At 42.1% G+C, this 21971-nt stretch overlaps 1 protein-coding gene across 1 annotated transcript in view; it reads left to right on the forward strand.

The window, feature by feature from the left end:
* Positions 1 to 21971, forward strand: part of CPNE4 (copine 4) — a 508892-nt gene that overhangs the window by 326157 nt on the left and 160764 nt on the right. Inside the window, exons 3-5 of the mRNA XM_040353037.1 lie at positions 6816 to 6995; positions 8527 to 8598; positions 17211 to 17285. Coding sequence (XP_040208971.1) covers positions 6816 to 6995; positions 8527 to 8598; positions 17211 to 17285 — 327 coding nt within the window. The remainder of the gene's footprint in view (positions 1 to 6815; positions 6996 to 8526; positions 8599 to 17210; positions 17286 to 21971) is intronic.

Genomic DNA, 21971 nt, shown 5'->3' on the forward strand with positions numbered 1-21971 from the left:
TACTGTATATTAGCCTACTAATAGGATTAATGTTATTGCTTCCAAAACTGACTCTCAATAAAATACTTGCAAACAAAATATAGTGTAGCGCAACCAAAAAGCAATAAATCAAGTCCACATATTATAAAAATTCCACAGTTGTGCAACTTTCAGTGACAGTTCTAATATCCAGTGACTTCAGTGACCACCACCTCTAGCTGGAATGGCTCTTCACCTCCAACAGTTGACCCCACTACAGAGTCACACACGCCTGGTGTTATATCTCTCAGGATACTTCGGGAAAACAAATCCTCCTCATGGGTTTCCTGGAGAGCACAGACCTCCTCCCGGGTTCTCCCAATGTAGACCCCACTACAGAGTCACACATGCCTTGTGTTATATCTCTCAGGATACCTCGAGAACACGAATCCTCCTCCCAGTGCCCCTGAGCAGCTTAGACCTCCTCCCGGGATCTCATTCAGCCATGTGTGGCCATATAATGACAAAGGCAAACCATAGTACTCTCTGCTAAAAACATTTATTTAAAACTAAAGAATTAAAATACTCACATGAAAATGTGTAAAACATGCATATCATCAACTTTGATGTAAATGGAGAAAAACTTCCTGAATGGCGTCACCTCACACCTGTATGTGTTACGCTCTCTGATGAGCTTGACCTGCTGAAGAAGGACGTTTTTCTCTGTTTACATCAAAGTTGACGATATGCATGTCTTACACATTTTTATGTAAGTATCCCTTGGTTTGAAATAAATGTTTTTAGCAGAGAGCACTATGGTTTTCCTTTGTCATTATATGGCCACACATGACTAAATGAGATCCCGGGAGGAGGTCTGAGCTGCCCAGGGACACTAGGAGGAGGATTCATGTTCCTGAGGTATCCTGAGAGATATAACACCAAGAGTGTGTGACTCTGTAGTTCGGTCTACATTGGGAGAACCCACAAGGAGGTTTGTGCTATCCAGGAACACCAGGAGGAGGATTTGTTTTCCTGAGGCATCCTGAGAGATATAATATCAGGCGTGTGTGACTCTGTAGTAGGGTCAACTGTTGTAGGTGAGCAGGCATTCCAGCTAGAGGTGGTGATCACTGAAGTCACTGGATATTAAGAACTGTCACTGAAAGTTGTACAATGGTGGCATTTTTATAATATGCAGACTTGATTTATTGCTTTTTGGTTGCGCTACACTATATTTTGTTTGCAAGTATCAGATTAAAGTAGTCCAATTTTAGTGACTGTGGCATACTTTTTATACTTTCCTGCAGTGGTTGAACTGCTTCTGTTACAAGGAGTCTCAGCTGTTCCTAGGTGAATAATGTTTGGTTAGGCATGAACTGCTACCCTCTGTGTGGTATCTGCAAATACCAGGGACTTCACAAAGTCTTTTGATTCCAGAGATTGATCATAGCCTCTGCTGTGAGTTGGGTCACAATAGCCCAATTAGACCAGAAACATACCTGTAACTCAAAAGGGTCAGAACTGCTTCAACCAGCCGACTTCCCCATTGCTCGCACCATACACCTGTTAGCTGAACATTAACAAAATCATGCTTACTTACTGGGTGTTGCATGTCCACCAATCAGCTAGCAGGCGGGGCTGCTGATAAGGGGGTACCACTGGTCCTCCTGTACAGGGCCTGGGCCAGCAGGGGAAAGAGAATGGTGCACAGGGAAGGGTGATCAGCATGGGGGAAATTACTGGAAGCAATCCCCTGTATGGCTCTCTGCAGCAGCTAAAATTCAGCTCCTCCCTCTCTTTCAGGTGCTGCAGAGAGAGCCAAACAGGGAATGGGTTCCAGTAATTCCTCCCCCCCTACCATGTCATGCCAATTACAATACCTATAGATGATCCTCTTCCCTCTGCTGCCGTGGCCCCCCTATAACACTTCCCCTGCAGCTTCCCTCCTCTCCTCTTGTCTCCCACCAGCTGCTACAGGCACACAGGGGGATGTTTCAGGATGGAAAGCAGGGAAAGAAGACGAAAAAATTTACAATTTACAAGTCCCTTTCTGTACCAATCACTCACTGTGTTCGTTCATAGCTGAACCATAGATGTGTGTTTACTATGCTTCCGTTTGTGAATGAACAGGAGCATCTGTATAGTGTTTTCTGTTTATTCACTGTCTGTGCAGGTGAAGCTGCAGAGAAAGGGACTGAGGAATGTATGTCGTCAGTCCCTGTCTGTGTCTCAAAAGTGAGATATCAGGGATCTGTTTAGATCTCTGATGATTCACCCCAACAACGTTATGGAAAAAAATAATAATATAGTAAACAAAATGTAAAAAATAATAAAAATTGTACACACCTCAGTGTCCACTTGAAGGAGCCCCATTACCTCATTCCCACACAGAGAGCTTTATTTATTCAATTAATACAGTTTTATCTTCAAGATTTAACAGGAATTGTATAGGTTATGTTGTGTTTGTGTCTGCTAATAATGTGTATTTTTTGCGAAAACATTGTTATACGCTGGTTGGGGGGGCCTTGTCAGCAGGGCAGCCATCACAAATTTTGGGGATCCTTACACAGCTTTAGGCAGGGCCCCGCTGGAGCAGAGAACCGGGGGGGGGAGGTCCCTCCTCTCTCCTGCCACGGGATGATAATCAAGGGGGGGGGGGGGTTGGTGCTGATGAACAAAACAAAGTCAAGTCTTCTCTTCTCTCTCCTGCCGCGGGTTGCTAAAGTCAGACGGAAAAAATGGGTGGGGCCCCACGCTGATGAAGTCCCGCCCACTTTGGGACGTAACGCGTATGAGGGGGAGGAGCTATGTCGACGTCACCCGCGTTTGCCTCACAGAGACCTCACAAGCTGTTTACATTGATCCGGACGCTTCGTTCCGGAATTTGCTGTTATACCTGCACTCGGTTCATGAGTGCAGGACAATGTGAGTTTTATACCTTATATTTTATCTTTAGTAAACGTTTTTAAGCAGTGAGCACTTAGAATTGTCTTTCTTACTCCCTTTTCGGTCCATTTAAATGCTGTATGGGAGAGTGTTGCCTTGCTTATTGCCCGCTGGTTCCATCTGGTGGATTCTTTGGAGTTGAGCCCATGTAAAGCTGATTACCTATCTTTGGAGGTTTTGCTTCTTGCCTTTTGACCTAGCCACAGGTCGAATTATTGAGGTGAGAGGCCACCCTTTAGTCTTGGTGGAGGATAACCCTGTCCTGTGGGTCACGGATCTGTTGAAGATTTCTGCACTTTATATCACCATTGTTTTTTGGAGCACCTTATCACTTTGCACTTTATGGACTTTACTAAAATTGATTTATTCATTTATTGCTTTATTTAATGTTTTATTTGCGCTGCACTAATTTTCTATGTATTCACTTTGAGATATTTTTTGAGTTATATCTGCAGTGCTGGCTTGCAATTTAGTTTAATTTGTATTTTTCTTCCAGCGCTGAATCACTTTTTATTTATTTCTTAAGGAGGAGGGTCAGACAAAAAAGGTTGGGGCACCAGGCCCCTGGGGACCATTGGGCCCCTTACAGATGTAATGCCTGTCCCCCCCTAATGGCGGCCCTGCCTGTCAGGTAGGCTGTATTTCTGACAGCAACCTTTGGGTATATTGAATGCTCGGATTTATATAGTGCTTCCTAGGTACTCATTCTTCCACAAGAAACTGAATAGTCACTTAGTAAGGATAGAAGCAGACACCATTTTAGTTGATGTTAGGCTGAGCATGACAACATCTTAGTTTATAGGGAAAAATTTATAAATAACATTTATATTGCTAGTTTATTTAGTGTGCTGGGCTCATTATGATATAGATTTTTAAAACAAAGGGCCAGCTGTCCTTTATGTTGTTTCTGAATAAAATCACTGAAACATATTGCAATTTATTAAAACTTTTCTTGAAGAGATTGCTTTTCACGCTGAACACTTAAGATGTGGGTGAAACAATTAATTCTAGTTATAAAATTTCACATGTATGTCCTTTGCTGTCAATACATGTAGCACATCATGCCTCAAGCACTCTTGATATGATATAGTGTCCACTTCAAACTAGAAAGCAGGATAATTGCATAGTTCAGATGTGTATGTTAAAATGAAGTTCTGTTGTACAGAATACTTATTATATTCTTTAAGCAGAACTAAGTTAAGATTAGTGCTTTAGCAATGCTGCTTTAGTTATCCTACACTACATTTTGCATTGACCGTAAAAAACATATTTTGTCAAGGAAGACTTTTTTTCATGAATTTAAATGAAAGTAAAACTCTATGAGCATAAAAATGAGTTTAAACTGTATAACATATCAGGCTGTGTGAATTTCAAGCAACCCTGTTCTTTGGTAACATATACGAAAATTACCACTAAGGCCTCGTACACACGACAGTTTTCCTCGACAGAATCCATCAAGAAACTTGGTGGCAGAGCTTTTTTGCTGAGGAAAACGGTCGTGTGTATGTTTTTCATCCAGGAAACTGTCGAGGAACTCGACGAGAAAAAAAGAGAACAAGATCTCTTTTTCCTTATCGGGAGTCTCAATTTCCTCGTCGTGTTCCTCATCGGGCTGGTTTTCGACGAGAAACACGTTCGTGTGTATGCTAAGAAACCTGCGCATGCTCAGAATAAAGTATGAGACGGGAGCGCACCTTCGGTTAAAGTAGCGTTTGTAATGGAGATAGCACATTTGTCACGCTGTAACAGTCTGAAAAGTGCAAATCGTCTTTCTTACCAAACTTTTACTTAACACGCAGTAACATGAGATTAGCAAAAGCAGCCCCAAGGGTTGTGCCAGTGGAATCAAACTTCCCCTGCCATTGTATGTGTTGTACGTCACCGCGTTTGAGAACGAGGAGATTTGGTCTTGACCGTGTGTATGCAAAGCAAGCTTGTCAAGTTTCTCTACAAGCCTAACAAGGAACTCGTCAAGGAAAACGATGAATCATTTACGACGAGTTCCGCGGTCGAGTGTACGAGGCCTAAGGCTAGCCATAAACTGATAGATTTATTTTGCTCAGTCTGCAGATTCCTCCATCCACACTATACAATGCAGCTGAGCTACTGTATTCTGACACTATTAACTAAAAAACAATCCACGTCATCACTAACATCTCAAATGTGGGTTGCAAGCGTACACAAAAAAAGTGATTCCACACCACCGTAACATAATAATAATGCGTAAAATAGTGTAGCCATTAGTATAATTGTAATAGTTCAATAGTAAAATATAATAGTATGCAGCTATTATAGTGCAGCCAAAGTTATACAATGTTCAAAACAATATACAGTATCTCACACAAGTGAATACACCCTTCGCATTTTTGTAATTTTTTTTTTTTAATCTTTTCATGTGACAACACTGAAGAATTAAAATTTTGCTACAATGTAAAGTAGTGAGTGTACAGCTTGTAGAACAGTGTTAATTTTCTGTCCCCTCAATAGAGTTTAGGTCTGGAGACATGCTTGGCCAGTCCATCACCTTTAACTTCAGCTTCTTTAGCAAGGCAGTGGTCATCTTGAAGGTGTGTTTGGGGTCGTTATCATGTTGAAATACTGCCCTGTGGCCCAGTCTCCGAAGGGAGGGGATCAGACTCTACTTCAGTATTTTACAGTACATGTTGGCATTCATGTTCCCTCAATGAACTGTAGCTCCCCAGTGCCAGCAGCACTCATGCAGCCCCAGACCATGACACTCCCACCACCATACTTGACTATAGGCAAGACACACTTGTCTTTGTACTCCTCACCTGGTTGCCGCCACACACACTTGACACCATCTGAACCAAATACGTTTATCTTGGTCTCATCAGACCACAGGACATGGTTCCAGTAATCCATGTCCTCAGTCTGCTTGTCTTCTGAAAACTGTTGGCGGGTTTTCGTGTGCATAATCTTTAGAAGAGGCTTCCTTCTGGGACAACAGCCATGCAGACCAATTTGATGCAGTGTCAGGCTGACAAGCTGCCCCCAATGACACTGACAGCCAGTGTGCCAATTATCAATAACCCTCTGTAGTCTTCATTAGCTTAACATTTTTTGTTGTATTGCTGTGTTCACGTTTTACTGCTAATGAAAAGTTAAACTTATTAATTATTGTACACAACCCTACAGCCATGGGCATGCGCTCCATAGGGCAAGGGGGGTCAATTGACCCCGCTGGAATCTTAAGAAGGTGTTGAATTGTGGCTGAGAAGCTTCACACTGCAGCAGCTCTCGCAGTGCTGACTGAACAGTATACTGAACTTTTCAGATGCTCCCTTGCTAACCCCTCCCATATAGGGAATGTTACAGAGGAAAGTCTGCTTCAGGGCACTGTGTGGAAAGATATTGAATTTCCATATGGGGCTAGGACGAGCTATGCACGGGTCTCATGTGTGTGTGGTGAGGATGATGCTGCTGGCCTTGTGGCTCAGAGGACACTGAGTGCAGGAGTGAAGAAAGTGTGATCTTGGGCATGAAACAGGGAAGGTATGGGTAAAGAAAGCAACATGCCCATGCATTCTACTCATGGCACTGTGTACAATACACTACTGCACTGCCACCAACTCTTAATATTATAAATACTTCAAGTTGCTGCTCACCATCAAATGAGGCGCCCGCATACACTTCAGTAACCAGCATTTTTAAAAGGATTAGTTAGCAATGGTAGCCACAATATTTATCTTTTAAAAAATGTTTTCTTTACAAAATCTTAAAAAGTGGTTTAACTGTTACTATCTTCCCGCATACATTTTCTGTTGCATGTGTCAGTCTAACCCATTTTCGATTTGTGGCAAAGTTGATTTATTGTTTGTTTTTTAAACTGTATTTTAAGTTGAAATGGTTAGTCAACATTCTGAATTTTCCTGTTTTTTTCCCCCTCACAGGTAGACCGAACAGAAATCATCAGAACATGCATCAACCCTATTTTCTCAAAGATTTTCACAGTTGACTTCTATTTTGAGGAAGTTCAGCGCCTACGTTTTGAAGTGCATGACATAAGCAGTAATCACAATGGCCTGAAAGATGCCGACTTCCTGGGTGGTATGGAGTGCACTTTGGGGCAAGTAAGAAACAAACATTTTTGAATTTCTATGTAAGCGTAAAAAACAAATTCACAACTTAACCATATTTGTTTCTTTGGGGAAGAGGAGGTTGGAGGACTTTGATTTTACCCATGTTTAACCACTTAAGCCCCGGACCATATTGCTGGTCAAAGACCAGGGCACTTTTTGCGATTCGGCACTGCGTCGCTTTAACTGACAATTGCTCGGTCGTGCGACGTGGCTCCCAAACAAAATTGGCATCCTTCTTTTCCCACAAATAGAGCTTTCTTTTGGTGGTATTTGATCACCTCTGCGGTTTTTAGTTTTTGCGCTATAAACCAAAATAGAGCGAAAATTTTGAAAAAAATGAATATTTTTTACTTTTTACCAAAATAAATATCCCCCAAAAATATATAAAAAAAATATTTTTTTCCTCAGTTTAGGCCGATACGTATTCTTCTACATTGTTTTCGTAAAAAAAAAAACGCAATAAGCGTTTATTGATTGGTTTGCGCAAAAGTTATAGCGTTTACAAAATAGGGGGTGGTTTTATGGCATTTTTTATTAATATTTTTTTTTACTAGTAATGGCGGCGATCAGCGATTTTTTTTTGGTACCGCGACATTATGGTGGACACTTCGGACACGTTTGACACATTTTTGGCACCATTGGCACCATTGGCATTTTTATAGCGATCAGTGCTATAAAAATGCATTGATTACTATAAAAATGCCACTGGCAGGGAAGGGGTTAACACTAGGGGGCAGGGAAGGGGTTAAGTATGTTCCCTGGGTGTGTTCTAACTTTAGGGGGGGATGGACTCACTAGGGGAAATGCTTGATCTCTGTTCATACATTGTATGAACAGACGATTAGGCATTTCTCCTCTGACAGGACCGGGAGCTGTGTGTTTACACACACAGCTCCCGGTTCTCGCTCTGTAACAAACGATCACGGGTGCCCGGCGGTGATGGTGACTGCCGGGAACGCGCGGAAGTCAGGAGCGAGCGGGGGGCGCGCGCGTCCCTATTGGCTGCTGGGAGAGATGACGTAGATCTACGTGCTCTCGCCCAGCAGAGCCGACCTGCCGCCGTATAACTGCGGCAGCTGGTCGGCAAGCAGTTAACTTGTTTCTGTGATCAATTGTTTTCGTAACTGCTTTTGGTTAGTGGCCTTTCACTTAAATTGTGTCTTGTGAGTACTATGTATTTTTGTGGTTAGGATAGGAATATCAAGTTTCTTTGTCTACAAACAGTAATATTAATGCACTATATATTTTGGAAGAAGGTAAATAATTTGTTGAGACTACATAGATGAATACATTAGGATACATTTTTTCCATTTTTTATATTGTATATTATGTGCCACCCCAATCCTCAAATCTACACTAATACAGATTATTTTCATGTTGGATTACTAAGCATTGACAAAAAAAGCATTTTTTATTCTGTTATGACAAATCTTATGAAGACAAAATGATTTATTTTGAAATGATGAATACATGCTTCTTTTACATGAGTAATCTGTTCTTATTTTGCTCGGTGTCTGTGCAGATTGTATCACAAAGGAAGCTGTCAAAATCGTTGCTGAAGCATGGAAACACAGCAGGGAAATCATCTATAACGGTATAACTTCTGGAGGATTTCACACCTTCTCAATGACTGATCCTATTTATATCTTCTATTCTATAGTATGTCTGATGCTTCGGGGCTGGTGCCTACAAATACCGTTCTGGGTTACACTTGTATTTTTATATATTTTTATCTGCAACAGAGTTGCTAAGTTCTTAACATAAATACTTGTGAAAGATCCACCAAAGCAAAAAAACTCTATAAGTAAGTGAGTTGCTATTGCTTTTCTTGCCACTATGCTGAAGTCAGAAACTTCCCTTTTAGAAGGTCTAACAAATGGTTGAGATAGGTTGCTCTGATGTGTAACATCCAAGGCACAATCAGTCTTCACCGGGCAAGCAGATTGAGTTAATGCTAATTTAGTGATTTAGCAGCTGGACCAGCTCGGGGGAAAGAGGTAAGATATGTGTGGGTAGTTTCTAGGCTTTTTGGTCCTTGCCAGTCCAGTCCACTAGTGCTTTAAAAAGCAGGAAGGCTAAGGTCCAGGGGCTTCTTCTTGGTTACTGTTCCTGCTCTTGGCTCATGGTACTGGGAATGCTGCACCTTGCAGTATGCTGAAGGCATGGGGGTTTTTGGAGGACATCCAAGCAATGGAGAATACCAACATGGACTACCACCTTATGGAGGTATGTCTTGGCAGCCACACAACTATAGTTAGGATAGGAATTTGACTATAAGGCTGATGTTTCTCCTTTAAGGTTACATTAACTGTTCCAAGCCTGGTCTAAAGTTATTCAAAGGGGTGCATGTGGGTTCTGGCTTATCTAAAGAACCTGAGTCTGTAATGCATAGAGTGGTATGAAGTTCAGCTACTACAAAAGGGTTAAATCTGCAAGTCAAGGAGAAGGAGTGAAGTTGCTAAAAGTAACCAAGCACAAGTCCAAGACACCAAGCAACCAGTCCTTAGGTGTAGTACCTGGTAAAGGTGACAGGTTCTCCGGTAGCGAGGGAATCGTTGCACTGGCTCCCTCCCTAGCGATCGGTTTCCAGTAGCAACTGGAACGGAACATGCATTACGGAGATCCATGACCTGATCACATGGGTACGGAAGTTAAGGAGTTAATATAAGCATGCACAGTCTCCACATGGTCTCGGGCATTAATGAGCGCACTCTGTGTCAAATGTACCCTCGCCCACAACCAGGGCCACCAATGGTGTCCATTGAATGGTGAAATCAGCAGTTAAGTCAAAAGCACAAGAGAGCAGAGAAACCAGTAACAAGCTGGATCACAACAGTACACTGAAGCAAAAGAACATACGTAGAATAATTAGAAACCGTATGTAAGCAGGGATGGATGGACAATGGCAGTCTTAAGGGTGCACCAGCATTTTTGGCTCCTCCTGTGTGTACTGATGCATATGAGTATGGACACATTTCTCTATGAAAAAGTACCTGGTATCTCTTCTTCAGGGAGACACGGACAAATTAGTTAATGCAGATCCCTGGAAAGAAAGCCTTTTTTTGATCCTGTAATCTATTTTTCATTAAATAATTGCTTACTGTGTTTTTTCTTGCCTCCATGTGATATCCTCAGTAAGTTCCCTGACCTCTCCTTTTCTCCCTCCCTTATATTTGTGTGCCTTAGCTTAGTCATGTGCACTGCTGTATGCACACTACAAATCCCATAGTTCATAATCAATTACAGGAGCAAATAAGAGAGGGTAGCTAAGCTCCTACATACAGTGGAACCATGAGGAATGAATGTAGCCACCCTCTGTTAATAAGAGCTGTGCCCTGTGGTGCTCTCTGAAGAACAATCCAAATTCAGATCTCTTTTGAAAGGGGTTGAGAAGGCCCTATAAAGCCCACTCATAGCCTGATTTATGCCTATAATGCCACACTATAATGCTGCAATCGTGTGCATTGCACACAGTTGCAGCATAGCCCTATTTAAACTTAATGGGATAGTTTGACAGGTGGTACCACCCTGAGTTGAAAATGTCTTTGTTTCATGGCTGCGGCATCTGTACAGCTCCATCCGGTGGCATTGGGACAGCTCTGATGAGCACTCGGGGGATGACGGTTCTGCAGCCTGTTTTTACCTCCCTCCAGCCGCCTGTCTGAAAGAGCACTAAGTCAGGTCATAGCAGCAAAAAAAAGGGAATTTGCTGATTTGGAGGCTGAGAGCAATAGAAAGTACTTGTTTTAAATTAAGAATACATACCAAATTTGCCGATGTATAAGGCGACCGGGCGTATAAGACGACCCCCTAATTTTACATTTTTTTTAAGATTTTTTGCCTGTACTCACCGTATAAGACGACCCCCCTTCCGAAGGCTTCTGAAGCTTCATATTTCTTCCTTCTGGAGCCATATTCTTCTTCATTCTTGCTGGAGCTGGAGCAATTTTCTTCTTTCTTCTTGCTGGAGCTGGAGCCAATCACGGCGAGAGATGTATTCTATTAATGAATACAAAGCATGCTTGGATTGGCAGAAGCTGTAACATCATCAGCCCACGCCTCTCTGACTCTCAAAGTCAATCCGGGCAGGCTACTGTATGTAGCCTGCTCGGATTGGCAGAAGTTGTTACTCCAATCTGAGCAGAGTCTGTATTCATTTAAATACATCGCTTAACAGGATTAGCTAAGCTAGACAAAGCTACATACAGTATTACCGCACATCCAGCAGGCATCCAAGCAGCTGACCCGGCGTATAAGACGACCCCTGCTTTTTGGCCAGTTTTTTTAAATGTAAAAGGTAGTCTTATACGCCAGCAAATACTTGTAAAAAAATAAAATTTAACTAGAGTTTAGTGCCAGTTTTTGGGGTGTATTTGCAATAAAGTTGTATTGAAAATCAATATGAAACCTGATAAAGGTGAGTGGCATAGGGTTTGAATTAATCCACATAATTGGTGTTATCAGTGGACCAGTCATTTCCTGTTCTGTATTTGTGACCCTTATCTGGAAACAGGAGAGGAGAACACACACAAGCTGTAACCACTCACAAACTATAGGCTTGCAAGAGGCTCACAATCTTGACTATTCTAGTCAAAATTCTAGCACCATTATGGCAAAAGCTTATAATTCATTAATGGGTGCACGATTAAGGTGTCTCCTAACAATGTTTTAAAAATTAGCATAATTGTATAAATTCTTCTTACTTTATAAGAAGTTTATTTTTAACTAACTATATAACTAAGACTCAAATAGTTCACGCCACATATAATAACTAGTCTTTTACTTACACCTAAACCACTCAATGCTCATCATGCTCTCTGATATACTCAGCAGAATATACTGTAGATCAAGTTATACACATAATTAATTCCTCATATATGAGCCAGTGATTATGAAATCCAGCCAGTACTTCACTACTCCAGCAGCTTATAACTTGGATCTTATATATGCAAAACCCGGCTGCAAAATACATATAAAGTGCTTAGTCTTATCTAAATATCAGCCCTCTCTGGAAATCTGTGGTGACATTTATCCTCCACCGGCTGTATATACAATACTCTGGCTCCTGCTGCAAACGAGTGCTGGATAAGCAGTAATGCATTTTAACCCAAACCAGTCTTATACCAGCTTTTATAGTAAAAAAAAGTCCTGCTTTCCAGGAGATAAACATTAAAGTACAGGGTTTTGTAATCACACACTGCTATCTAGCAGTTAAAAAGCTAGCAAAATCAATCACTTCAAATACATGGTTAATGCAGACACATATAATAGAATGCACACCCTCTCTCTTTGAATTCTGTGTATATTTTAGCACAATAACAGCTTATTAATTAGATTGTTTTAAGGTGTGCAGGTTACTCCCAGCTTGATAAAAGGCTACACTTTGGGGTGGGTTTACTAAAGGCAAGTAGACTGTGCACTCTGCAAGTGCAGTTGCACCCATTTCCCCCAGAGCTTTGTAAATTCGGTAAAGCTCTGCTGATCTACATCATCCAATCATGTTCAAGCAAATATAATTTTTTTTATTTTTACTTGAACCTGATTGGGTATTCTTTACAAAGTGAAGCGTTACCAGATGGCATTTACTAATGAGAATGAGTGCAACTGTACTTGTAAGAAATTGCAAGCTTGAAGTTCCTTTACGTTGCTGAAGGATGTTTCATTCTGGTGCCGTACCAGGCACTGAATAAGGTGTGCATTCCTGAAGTCCAGGTATTTTCACTTGGACTTCAAGAGTGCAAAATTGGACTTTACTGGGAGTTGTTATTCATTTTTTTGTAACTAGGATCTTTAATCATACTAAATAAATGCATGTTAATAGACAGGATTAGGCCAGTACCCTCTTTAACCAGTTAACAACCGCCCTATAGACGATATACATCTACAAGGCGGTTGCTTAACTCTGGGAGGATGTCCATGGACGTCCTCCCAGAATCGCGCTCCTGCGCGCCCTCTCGGGGGCGCACACGCGAATGTCCTCCGGACCCGGCGCATCACGGATCACAGTAAATCCCCGCTGATAGCGGCGGTTTACCACGTGATCGCTCCGTCCAATGACAGAGCGATCACTTGTAAACAAACCGGCGTCATGTGATGACACCGGTTCCTCCCTCCCCTCTCTGTACCGAACGGTACAGTGTGAGAGGAGAGGGGGGAGAGAGCGGATGCAGCACGAGTGCTGTGGGCTGGATCTGTGACACATGCAGTCACAGATCCAGCCAGCCATCCATCCCTGCCCCATACTGTGCAATACTCCATAAACATACTGTGCAATACTCTGCAATACCCCACAATACTCTGCAATACCCCACACTACTCTGCAATACCCCACACTACTCTGCAATACCCCACAATACTCTGCAATACCCCACAATACCCTGCAACGTCGCCTATGGGGATTTTTAAGTAGCAAAGTTTGGCGCCATTCCACAAGCGTGTGCAATTTTGAAGGGTTACATGTTGGGTATCTATTTACTCTGCGTAACTTCATATTTCACATTTATGCAAAAGAATGAAGAAAAAATACTAAATTTGCTAAATTTTATAACAGAAACAAAGAAAAATTCATTTTTTTTACAGAATTTTCAGTCTTTTTTCTCTTATAGCGCAAAAAATAAAAAACCCAACGGTGATTAAATACCACCAAAAGAAAGCTCTATTTGTGTGAAAAAAAGGACGAAAATTTCATTTGGGTACAGTGTTGTATGACTGAGTAATTGTCATTCAAATTGTGAGAGCACCGAAAGCTGAAAATTGGTCTGGTTATTAAGGGGGTTTACGTGCCCAGTGATCAAGTGGTTAAGGTAACTAGGGCCATACAGTCTTCTATAACTTTTTAAACATGCTTTAGCTTATTGTCTTCTAATGGGTGTGCAACCTCATTATTCAAATTTCCTTTATTTAGAATACAGTTTCTAAAAGTTAATCTGCATGCTATGATTTGAAAGGGTTCATTTTTTTTTAATAACATAAATGTAATCCTTGCTGGTTTTGCACACAGCAACCCCAATCCACCTCTTCCCTGGTCCCGCTGGTGATCCTGCCCCCCCCCCTGTTGAGTGCCCCCATGGCAAGCTGCTCGCTCCCACTGCTGCTTGCTCCCACTTGCTATGAGACACACAGAGCACGACTCGGCCTTGCCTCCATTGGCCAATGGCTCCCGCTGATGTGTCTCAGCCAATGAGGAGGCAGAAAGCTGGGAGAGCTTCTGCTTTCATGCACTTTGCAGGGTCACGGGGTGCCTTTAAAGCCCAGTGAAATTTAATGTGAACTAATATGCTGGAAGCATTAATGCCAGTAACACATAGAACAGCTAGATGGATGTCCTCTCTGCACCCACAAAGTTATGACTAGGCAGTGATAAGATCGCCCATTGCTCAACCTGCACTCTCCCTCTATCGGTATGTTAATTGTCAACATATTTGCATGCAGCACACCTTATTGGAATATTGGTTTGCCCCTCCCTCTCTGTACTGCTGTACAGGAAATTGCATGAGCGTGGTACAAAGTCAAATTCAGCTACTTACTGCAATCAAACATTTAACAATTTAATAAGAAATACAGAGCTGTATCAGTTTGTGTCTTTAATATCTGTATGAAGTTCAGCTTTAAAGCAGTGCCCCAAGAAAATCGTTTAGTACACATAATTGAAATACATTCTGTATTTTCCCTCTATTTTACCTGTTATATCATTTGTAATTCCGTTTAGCCAATCTTACAATTTACAAACCTCTATCAAACTGCACAGCTTATTTAACGATTCAACGATGCGCCTTTCTATTATTAGAAATTAGAAAATTGATCATCCTGGCTGGCCAAAATTAGAAGTCCTTTTGACAAGTATAACAGCAAACATATGTATCTCAGCTCTTAGTGTGGAGTTACAATTTAAACAAGAGAGGAGGAAAAATAGATTAAAGTGTAGAAGAAAGAGAATATTCCTATTTTGTTACTGCCAGAAGAAGTGTGTTCTTAGGTGTACTTTGTTTTGCGTTGTGGTGAAAGGGACATCTCTATTGGTAATAACACTGAAAATGTTAAGTCCTTTCTAACAGTCAGCAAATAAAGCAGTTACAAAAAGGAGTAGAGGCTTTATTGTCCATGTCTTTATTATTTCTGCTTTATGTCAGTTGGATTTATTCCAGACAACATGAAGAGGAGCTGGACTGAAGCATATTACTTGACCCTGACAGCACAAGAGCAATCTGTTCATTTAGCTTCCAGCACATGACAGCTTCCTTTACATTGCTGAATCACTCGATATTGATATATCACGAGTTAAGCACTGTTTAGAGTGAAAAAACAGATATATTGGTCATTGAACAAGTATAGTCAGCCAACTTTCATTTAGGTCTGAAAAGTGTGTCTATTCAGAATTTTCTAGCAATTAACTTGTTTGACATAAAGTACAGCTAAAGACGCAGCATCGGGCCAATGCTGCATCCACCTAGATAAGTATGATTAAAAAAAAAAAAAAATTCCCATACTTCTTTTGAGGTAAACAGAATACTTTCTTTACCTTCCCTAACCGCAACAGAGGCAGTAATGTCAATCCAGAAAGCAGTGGGCAGGACTAGGTTTTGCTAAGTGCTGCTTGACAAGCTACTGTACATACTTGTAAATCAGCAGACACAATGCTGATTGCTGCACCCCCTGCAACATTTTTTTACCCACTGTAGTGCAAGCACAACCTACATGGGAGTGGCAACTCTGCTGTAAACCTTGGAGCAGTGCAGCATCGTTGCCGCACCATCACAGAAAGTTGTATTAGGTGGACATCAGTAGCAGGCTCAACAGGTATCTTTGTGACTTTGACAAAAAATGGGTAGTGATGCTGCTAAATAGTATGAAAATTAATAAATAGTCAATCAGTAAGTGCTTGAAGTGGAATATTCAGTATATGTAGAAGGGGAGAGATGTAGAGGGGGAACCTGTATAGATTACTTTAGCAGTCCAAACAACCATGGCAGCCTTTGAGGGGGGAGTTGAAAGCAGACTCCAGATATGCAAAGAGAAAAGATACACAGGCGCCTCTTTTAATGAGATACGGGTGCATTATCCACTTACATGGAGGTTAGGGAAGTAAGGCACAAAGTCCATCCACACTGGCGTGGCATCCACTGCAGAACGGCGTTCACACAGCTGATTTTCGCCTGTAGGGGAGAAATCCTAGACAGCAGGATCTCTGGGACCAATGGTGGTAAAACTGAAGAAGGAGCAGTTCAATCTGCCAGTGCGCATGCTCCAAATGCCGTTGCGACCGACCAATGACGTCATAACACCCGGTGCTGTGTTCCTGCCCTCACCATCAGCCTATTCCAAACCTTGGTTTCATCACCATGGTCCCAGTGATCCTGCTGGCTAGGATTTCTCCCCTAAAGGTGAAAATCAGCTGTGTGAACGCTTCTCTGCAGTGGACGCCACACCAGTGTGGATGGACTTGTGCCTTACTTCCCTAACCTCCATGTAAGTGGATAATGCACCTGTATCTCATTAAAATGTTTACGGTTCTAACCTAGAGGCACCTGTGTTTCTCTTATCTTTGGGACTTTGCAGAGGGACTAAGAGATGCAATTTATTATTGATTATTAATACAATTCATGAAAAAAAAATCAATATTACAAGACTATAACTCCAAAACAACATTAAAATAATCTGCAGGTTAGTATGTACCACTATTATACATCAACTGAGATAGTTATAGACACAGGGAAAGCTTTATTTATATTCAATTTCTCCGTGGGCATTTCCAAAACCCAGAACAGATGTGAATTATTCGATTCTACTAATATGCCCTCTTAGCCTGCTTTTTTTTTAAACCACCCAATGGCCACAAGACTTTGTGGGTTACATTTGTATGACTTTCGTTTTTTGAATGGTCTTCCCTGTGCATGTTTAATACAAGTAAGACTCCATTCAAAATTTCTTAAAAATTTTGAAGGGGCCTGTATCACTTGCACATTTTATCCAAAACAATAAATTGCTATGTCTTGGCTTATGTGAACTCACATCTAATCTGGCTCTAATAATACTGTATACCACAGGGGCAGGAAGCCGTACCCATGTGTTCTCTATGTAAGCTCTATGTAAATCCGAGGGGATGTACGAGGGGATCGTTTGAAATAGCCATTAAAGTTACTCACTTTTCAGCTATCAAGCTTACATTAAGATAATAAACTAAATTAAACATGTTCCTTTTAATTACAGGTGATTGCTGAAGAGTTATCTGGAAATGATGACTATGTTGAACTGTCTTTCAGTGCCCGAAAATTAGATGACAAGGTAAATTTTTTAAATTAATAATGCAATAAAACACGTGAATAAGTAACAGTAAGATCTCGTTTTAAAGGTGCTCAGCTTTTATGCTGTAGGAGAATAAAAAACAAAACAAACAAAAAAAAAAATTGACATTGTAAGATGTTGTTTTTTCTTCCATTAAATTAGAATACGACTGTATATGTACAGGCTAACAATAAGAGGAAAAACAGCATTATTGTGGAGAACACTGAAAGCAAACCTGTGATTTTTCCATATGGGGGAATGCAATAGGAATGCCCTAATTCTGTCATAACTGAAGGTCCTTGAAGCCTTAATGCTCTTTTTAAATTGACAAAAAAGTTAATGTGGACATGATAGGGGTTTTATTACTTTTTTTTTTAATTATTTTTTATTACGAAGATTTTTTAACAATTTGCAACAAGACTTTAACATACCAAACAAACCCACACCAAAAACTTAAAAAATAAAAATATATACTTTTTTATTATAGTAATTGCAATTAAGAATTACAGTATTAAACTGATGTACACTGCCACTTTTTGATGGAGTGGCATCTGAAAGGTAAAAGCCAGTGGTGGCCTGTCCATAGGGGGTGCTCGGGTGCCACCCCCCCAAGCTGTAAAAAAAAAATGTCACTTTAAGAGTGACCAGGCACCGGACATGTGGCAGTCTATGGGAAGCTTCCCAGCCTGCAATCAGCTGATTGCAGGCTGGGAAGCTGATTTGCCCATGTTTAGGGTGTAGTCGGGGCGCATGCAATGCGCCCGCAAACACCCCCACCCCACTGTCATTTGTCTGTGGCTACAGTAGCTGGCTATGGATTGGTGCGGTGGGGACCGGAGGAGAGGACAGTGGGCGGTGCTTTTTTCGTCACTGTGGGGGTGGAGTCGTGTGCGTGCAGTGAATTCAGAGGAGCGGCGGCACCATTGAAGGTACAGTACAGACCAAAAGTTTGGACACACCTTCTCAATCAAAGAGTTTTCTTTATTTTCATGACTATGAAAATTGTAGATTCACACTGAGGGCATCAAAACTAAGAATTAATACATGTGGAATTATACATAACAAAAAAGTGTGAAACAACAGAAAATATATTTCATATTCTAGGTTCTTCAAAGTAGCCACATTTTGCAGCAGACACATCTCTAGAACTGTTAAGAGGAGACTGTGTGAATCAGGCCTTCATGGTAGAATATCTGCTAGGAAACCACTGCTAAAGAAAGGCAACAAGCAGAAGAGACTTGTTTGGGCTAAAGAACACAAGCAATGGACATTAGACCAGTGGAAATCTGTGTTTTGGTCTGATGAGTCCAAACTTGAGATCTTTGGTTCCAACCCCTGTGTCTTTGTGTGACGCAGAAAAGGTGAATGGATGGACTCTACATGCCTGGTTCCCACTGTGAAATATGGAGGAGGAGGTGTGATGGTGTGGGGGTGCTTTGCTGGGGACACTGTTGGGGATTTAATCAAAATTGAAGGCATACTGAACCAGCATGGCTACCACAGCATCTTGCAGCGGCATGCTATTCCATCCGGTTTGCGTTTAGTTGGACCATCATTTATTTTTCAACAGGACAATGCCCCCAAACACACCTCCAGGCTGTGTAAGGGCTATTTGACCAAGAAGGAGAGTGATGGGGTGCTGCGCCAGGTGACTACCTCTTGAAGCTCATCAAGAGAATGCCAAGAGTGTGCCAAGCAGTAATCAAAGCAAAAGGTGGCTAATTTGAAGAACCTAGAATATGAAATATATTTTATTTATTTTTATATTTAATTTTAATGCCTTCAGTGTGAATCTACAATTTTCAAAGTCATGAAAATAAAGAAAACTCTTTGAATGAGAAGGTGTGTCCAAACTTTTGGTCTGTACTGTAAGTGCTGGCACACTGGGGCGGACTGAGTGACCATTCAGTGGGGGGCCACATGAGTGGCTCCTCGGAGCCTGAGAACAGGGGGATAGATGGAGTAAGAGGGCCGGTCCTATGCAGAATGCAGAGAGAGAAAAAGCCAGAGACAGCCTGTGGAGGAGAAGGTGGCGGCACCAGCACTTCCTGAACCAGCAGTGAGAGAACTCAGGACAGGGGTCGGCACTCGGCATCAGTTTACAGCACCGCCAGAAAATAGGCTGCATGTGTGACTCTGGCAAACTGACGATAAGGGGGGTGTGTGTGTGCATGGGAACCAGGGGTGGACTGAGTGACCATTAAGTGGGGGGCCACATGAGAGGCTCCTCGGAGGATATGGGGGATGGATGGATGGAGTAAGTGGGCCGGTCCTGTGTGGAGAGAGAAAGAGCCAGAGACAGCCTGGGGAGGAGGAGGAGGCAGCACCAGTACTTCCTGAACTAGCAGTGAGAGAACTCAGGGCAGGGGTCGGCTAAAGTTCACAGCACTGCCGGCAAATTGGGCTGCATGTGTAACTGACTTGTTTTATTCATCTCCCTCATGTCAGTGAGAACAGCGATGTGTCTCTCCCACACTGCTATCTGCATAGTTCCCAGCAGGAGGTCTGGCTGCTGTTTTACCCAAATGCAGCTGAAAGCTGATTTGTCTGCAGCCCTGTCACTCAGCTCTGCACCTGTCTCCCCCTGAAGTCCAGGCTGTGCTGGGGAGTACATTGTGCAGCCTGGAGAATAAAATGTCTGCTGGAGCAAGAGGGGTAGGAGCCAGTGGCCCCTCTTGTCACAGTTGTGTACACTGATCCCTGTTTAACATCAATGGTGAACATGAGTGCAGAGCGGGTGAAGCAATGCAACATGTGTGATGGAACATGGGAGGTAGCAGACCCTGTATGTCTGTGTGTGTGTGTGAGGGGGGGGCTTTACTTCATGTAATGGGGGGGCCCTGTGTGTCCTGAGCAGGAACCGTGTACTCACAATGGGAGAGCCCCTGTCATGTGGATTAAGAGTCCCCTGTGTGCCTGGATGTCCTGTGTATATATAGCTAGCTGTATACACTATATACACACATTGTGAGTACATCTGTCCTGTATACAGGAAGGAAGAAGGTAGGTGTATATAGCTATACACTACCCAGGACAGATGTACTCACAATGTGTGTATATTATCTGTGTAGTAGTGTATACAGCTATATAAACCCACACCTTCTTCCTTCCTGTATATAGAGACCTTGCTCCATCATCATTGACTTCAGATATACATCATTTGTCCTGTTACTGTATATATAGCTGTATACAGGACAAATGAAGTATATCTGCAGTCAGTGATGATGGAGGAAGGTCTCTATATACAGAAAAGAAGGTGGGGTATATATAGCTGTATATGAGACGGCACTAGTGGTCACAGATGAGACGGCACCGGTGGGCACAAATGAAATGGCACTAGTAGGCACAAATGAGACGAGGCTTTGTGAGAAATGCTATATACCAGGCTTTGTGAGAAATGCTATATACCAGGCTTTGTGAGAAATGATAAATACCAGGCCAGGGCAGATCCTAGGGTCACAGGTGCCTGGGTGCAGAAATATTTCTGGCACCCCCACGTGGTTGTGGTCATCTTACTAACTCCTCCCCTTTACAAATGTTTCTATGGCTACAACTCAAACACAGAGATGCTCCCCTAAGAAGTCTTCATTAGTGTCCCCTATCAGAGCCCCCCAGCAGGTGTCTCCCATCAGAGCCCCCCCAAGCAGGTGTCTCCCATCAGAGCCCCCCCAGCAGGTGTCTCCCATCAGAGCCCCCCCCAGCAGGTGTTTCCCATCATAGTATTGCAATGACTGCCATTTTATTCTCTATGGTGTTAGAAAAAAATATATATAATGTGTGTGGGTTTTAAGTAATTTTCTAGCAAAAAAAACTGTTTTAATCTTTTAAACACCAAATCTGCAAAACAGGCAAGGTCCTTAAGTGGTTAAAATCACTGTTCCTTTAAAAAATATTGTTATAAAAACTTTTAACAACAGTCTTTAAAATAAGAACTTTTTATTTTTCATTTTCATGTCCCATAGACTTTAATAGGGTTTGCATGTTCGCTAGAACATTTTGCCTGTTCGAGTTGTTCTAGTGCGAATCAAACCGGGGGGGGGGGGGTGTTCAGCCCATCCCTATTACCCATATAGTTAATCTCCTCGTCAGACTCATTCCGACTTTGCTGGGATCAGCCCCATAGCCAATCTCTTTGAAAACTGCTTTCAAAGTTGAGCTTTACTCTCTTTTCCCACAAGTACACTGTCTACAACATGCAAAGTTTTTTTGCCTGGTGGCACTTCCACACACAAAATGCCAACAGTTCCTAACACAAAACTCACAGTAAGAGCAAAGACCTAGATTATATCATCTGCTGTCCACATCTGAACAGAACAGGTGATATGGGGTGATTAGGCTCAGTGGTGGTAAGCATTTTTAAGTCCTGTCAGTCCGAACTCTGTTTTAAGGGCTCTGTTTTAAAGTCGGCTTTTCCCGGCGTATAGTTACAGCTGCTATTTCTTGGCTTATATTTAGACTTGCCATGTTAAAGTATGGCCGTCGTTCCCGCGTCGAATTTAAACATTTTTCTTTTTGCGTAAGTCGTCCGTGAATAGGAAAGGACGTAACGCACGTCGCCGTTCAAAAAATTACGTCGGTGCAATGTCATTTCGCACAAAGCACGGCGGGAAATTTCAAAACGGAGCATGCGCAGTACGTTCGGCGCGGGAACGCGCCGAATTTAAATTATACACGCCCCATTTGAAT

This window comes from Rana temporaria, chromosome 5 (assembly GCF_905171775.1).
Source record: "Rana temporaria chromosome 5, aRanTem1.1, whole genome shotgun sequence".
In the NCBI taxonomy this organism is placed as follows: domain Eukaryota; kingdom Metazoa; phylum Chordata; class Amphibia; order Anura; family Ranidae; genus Rana; species Rana temporaria.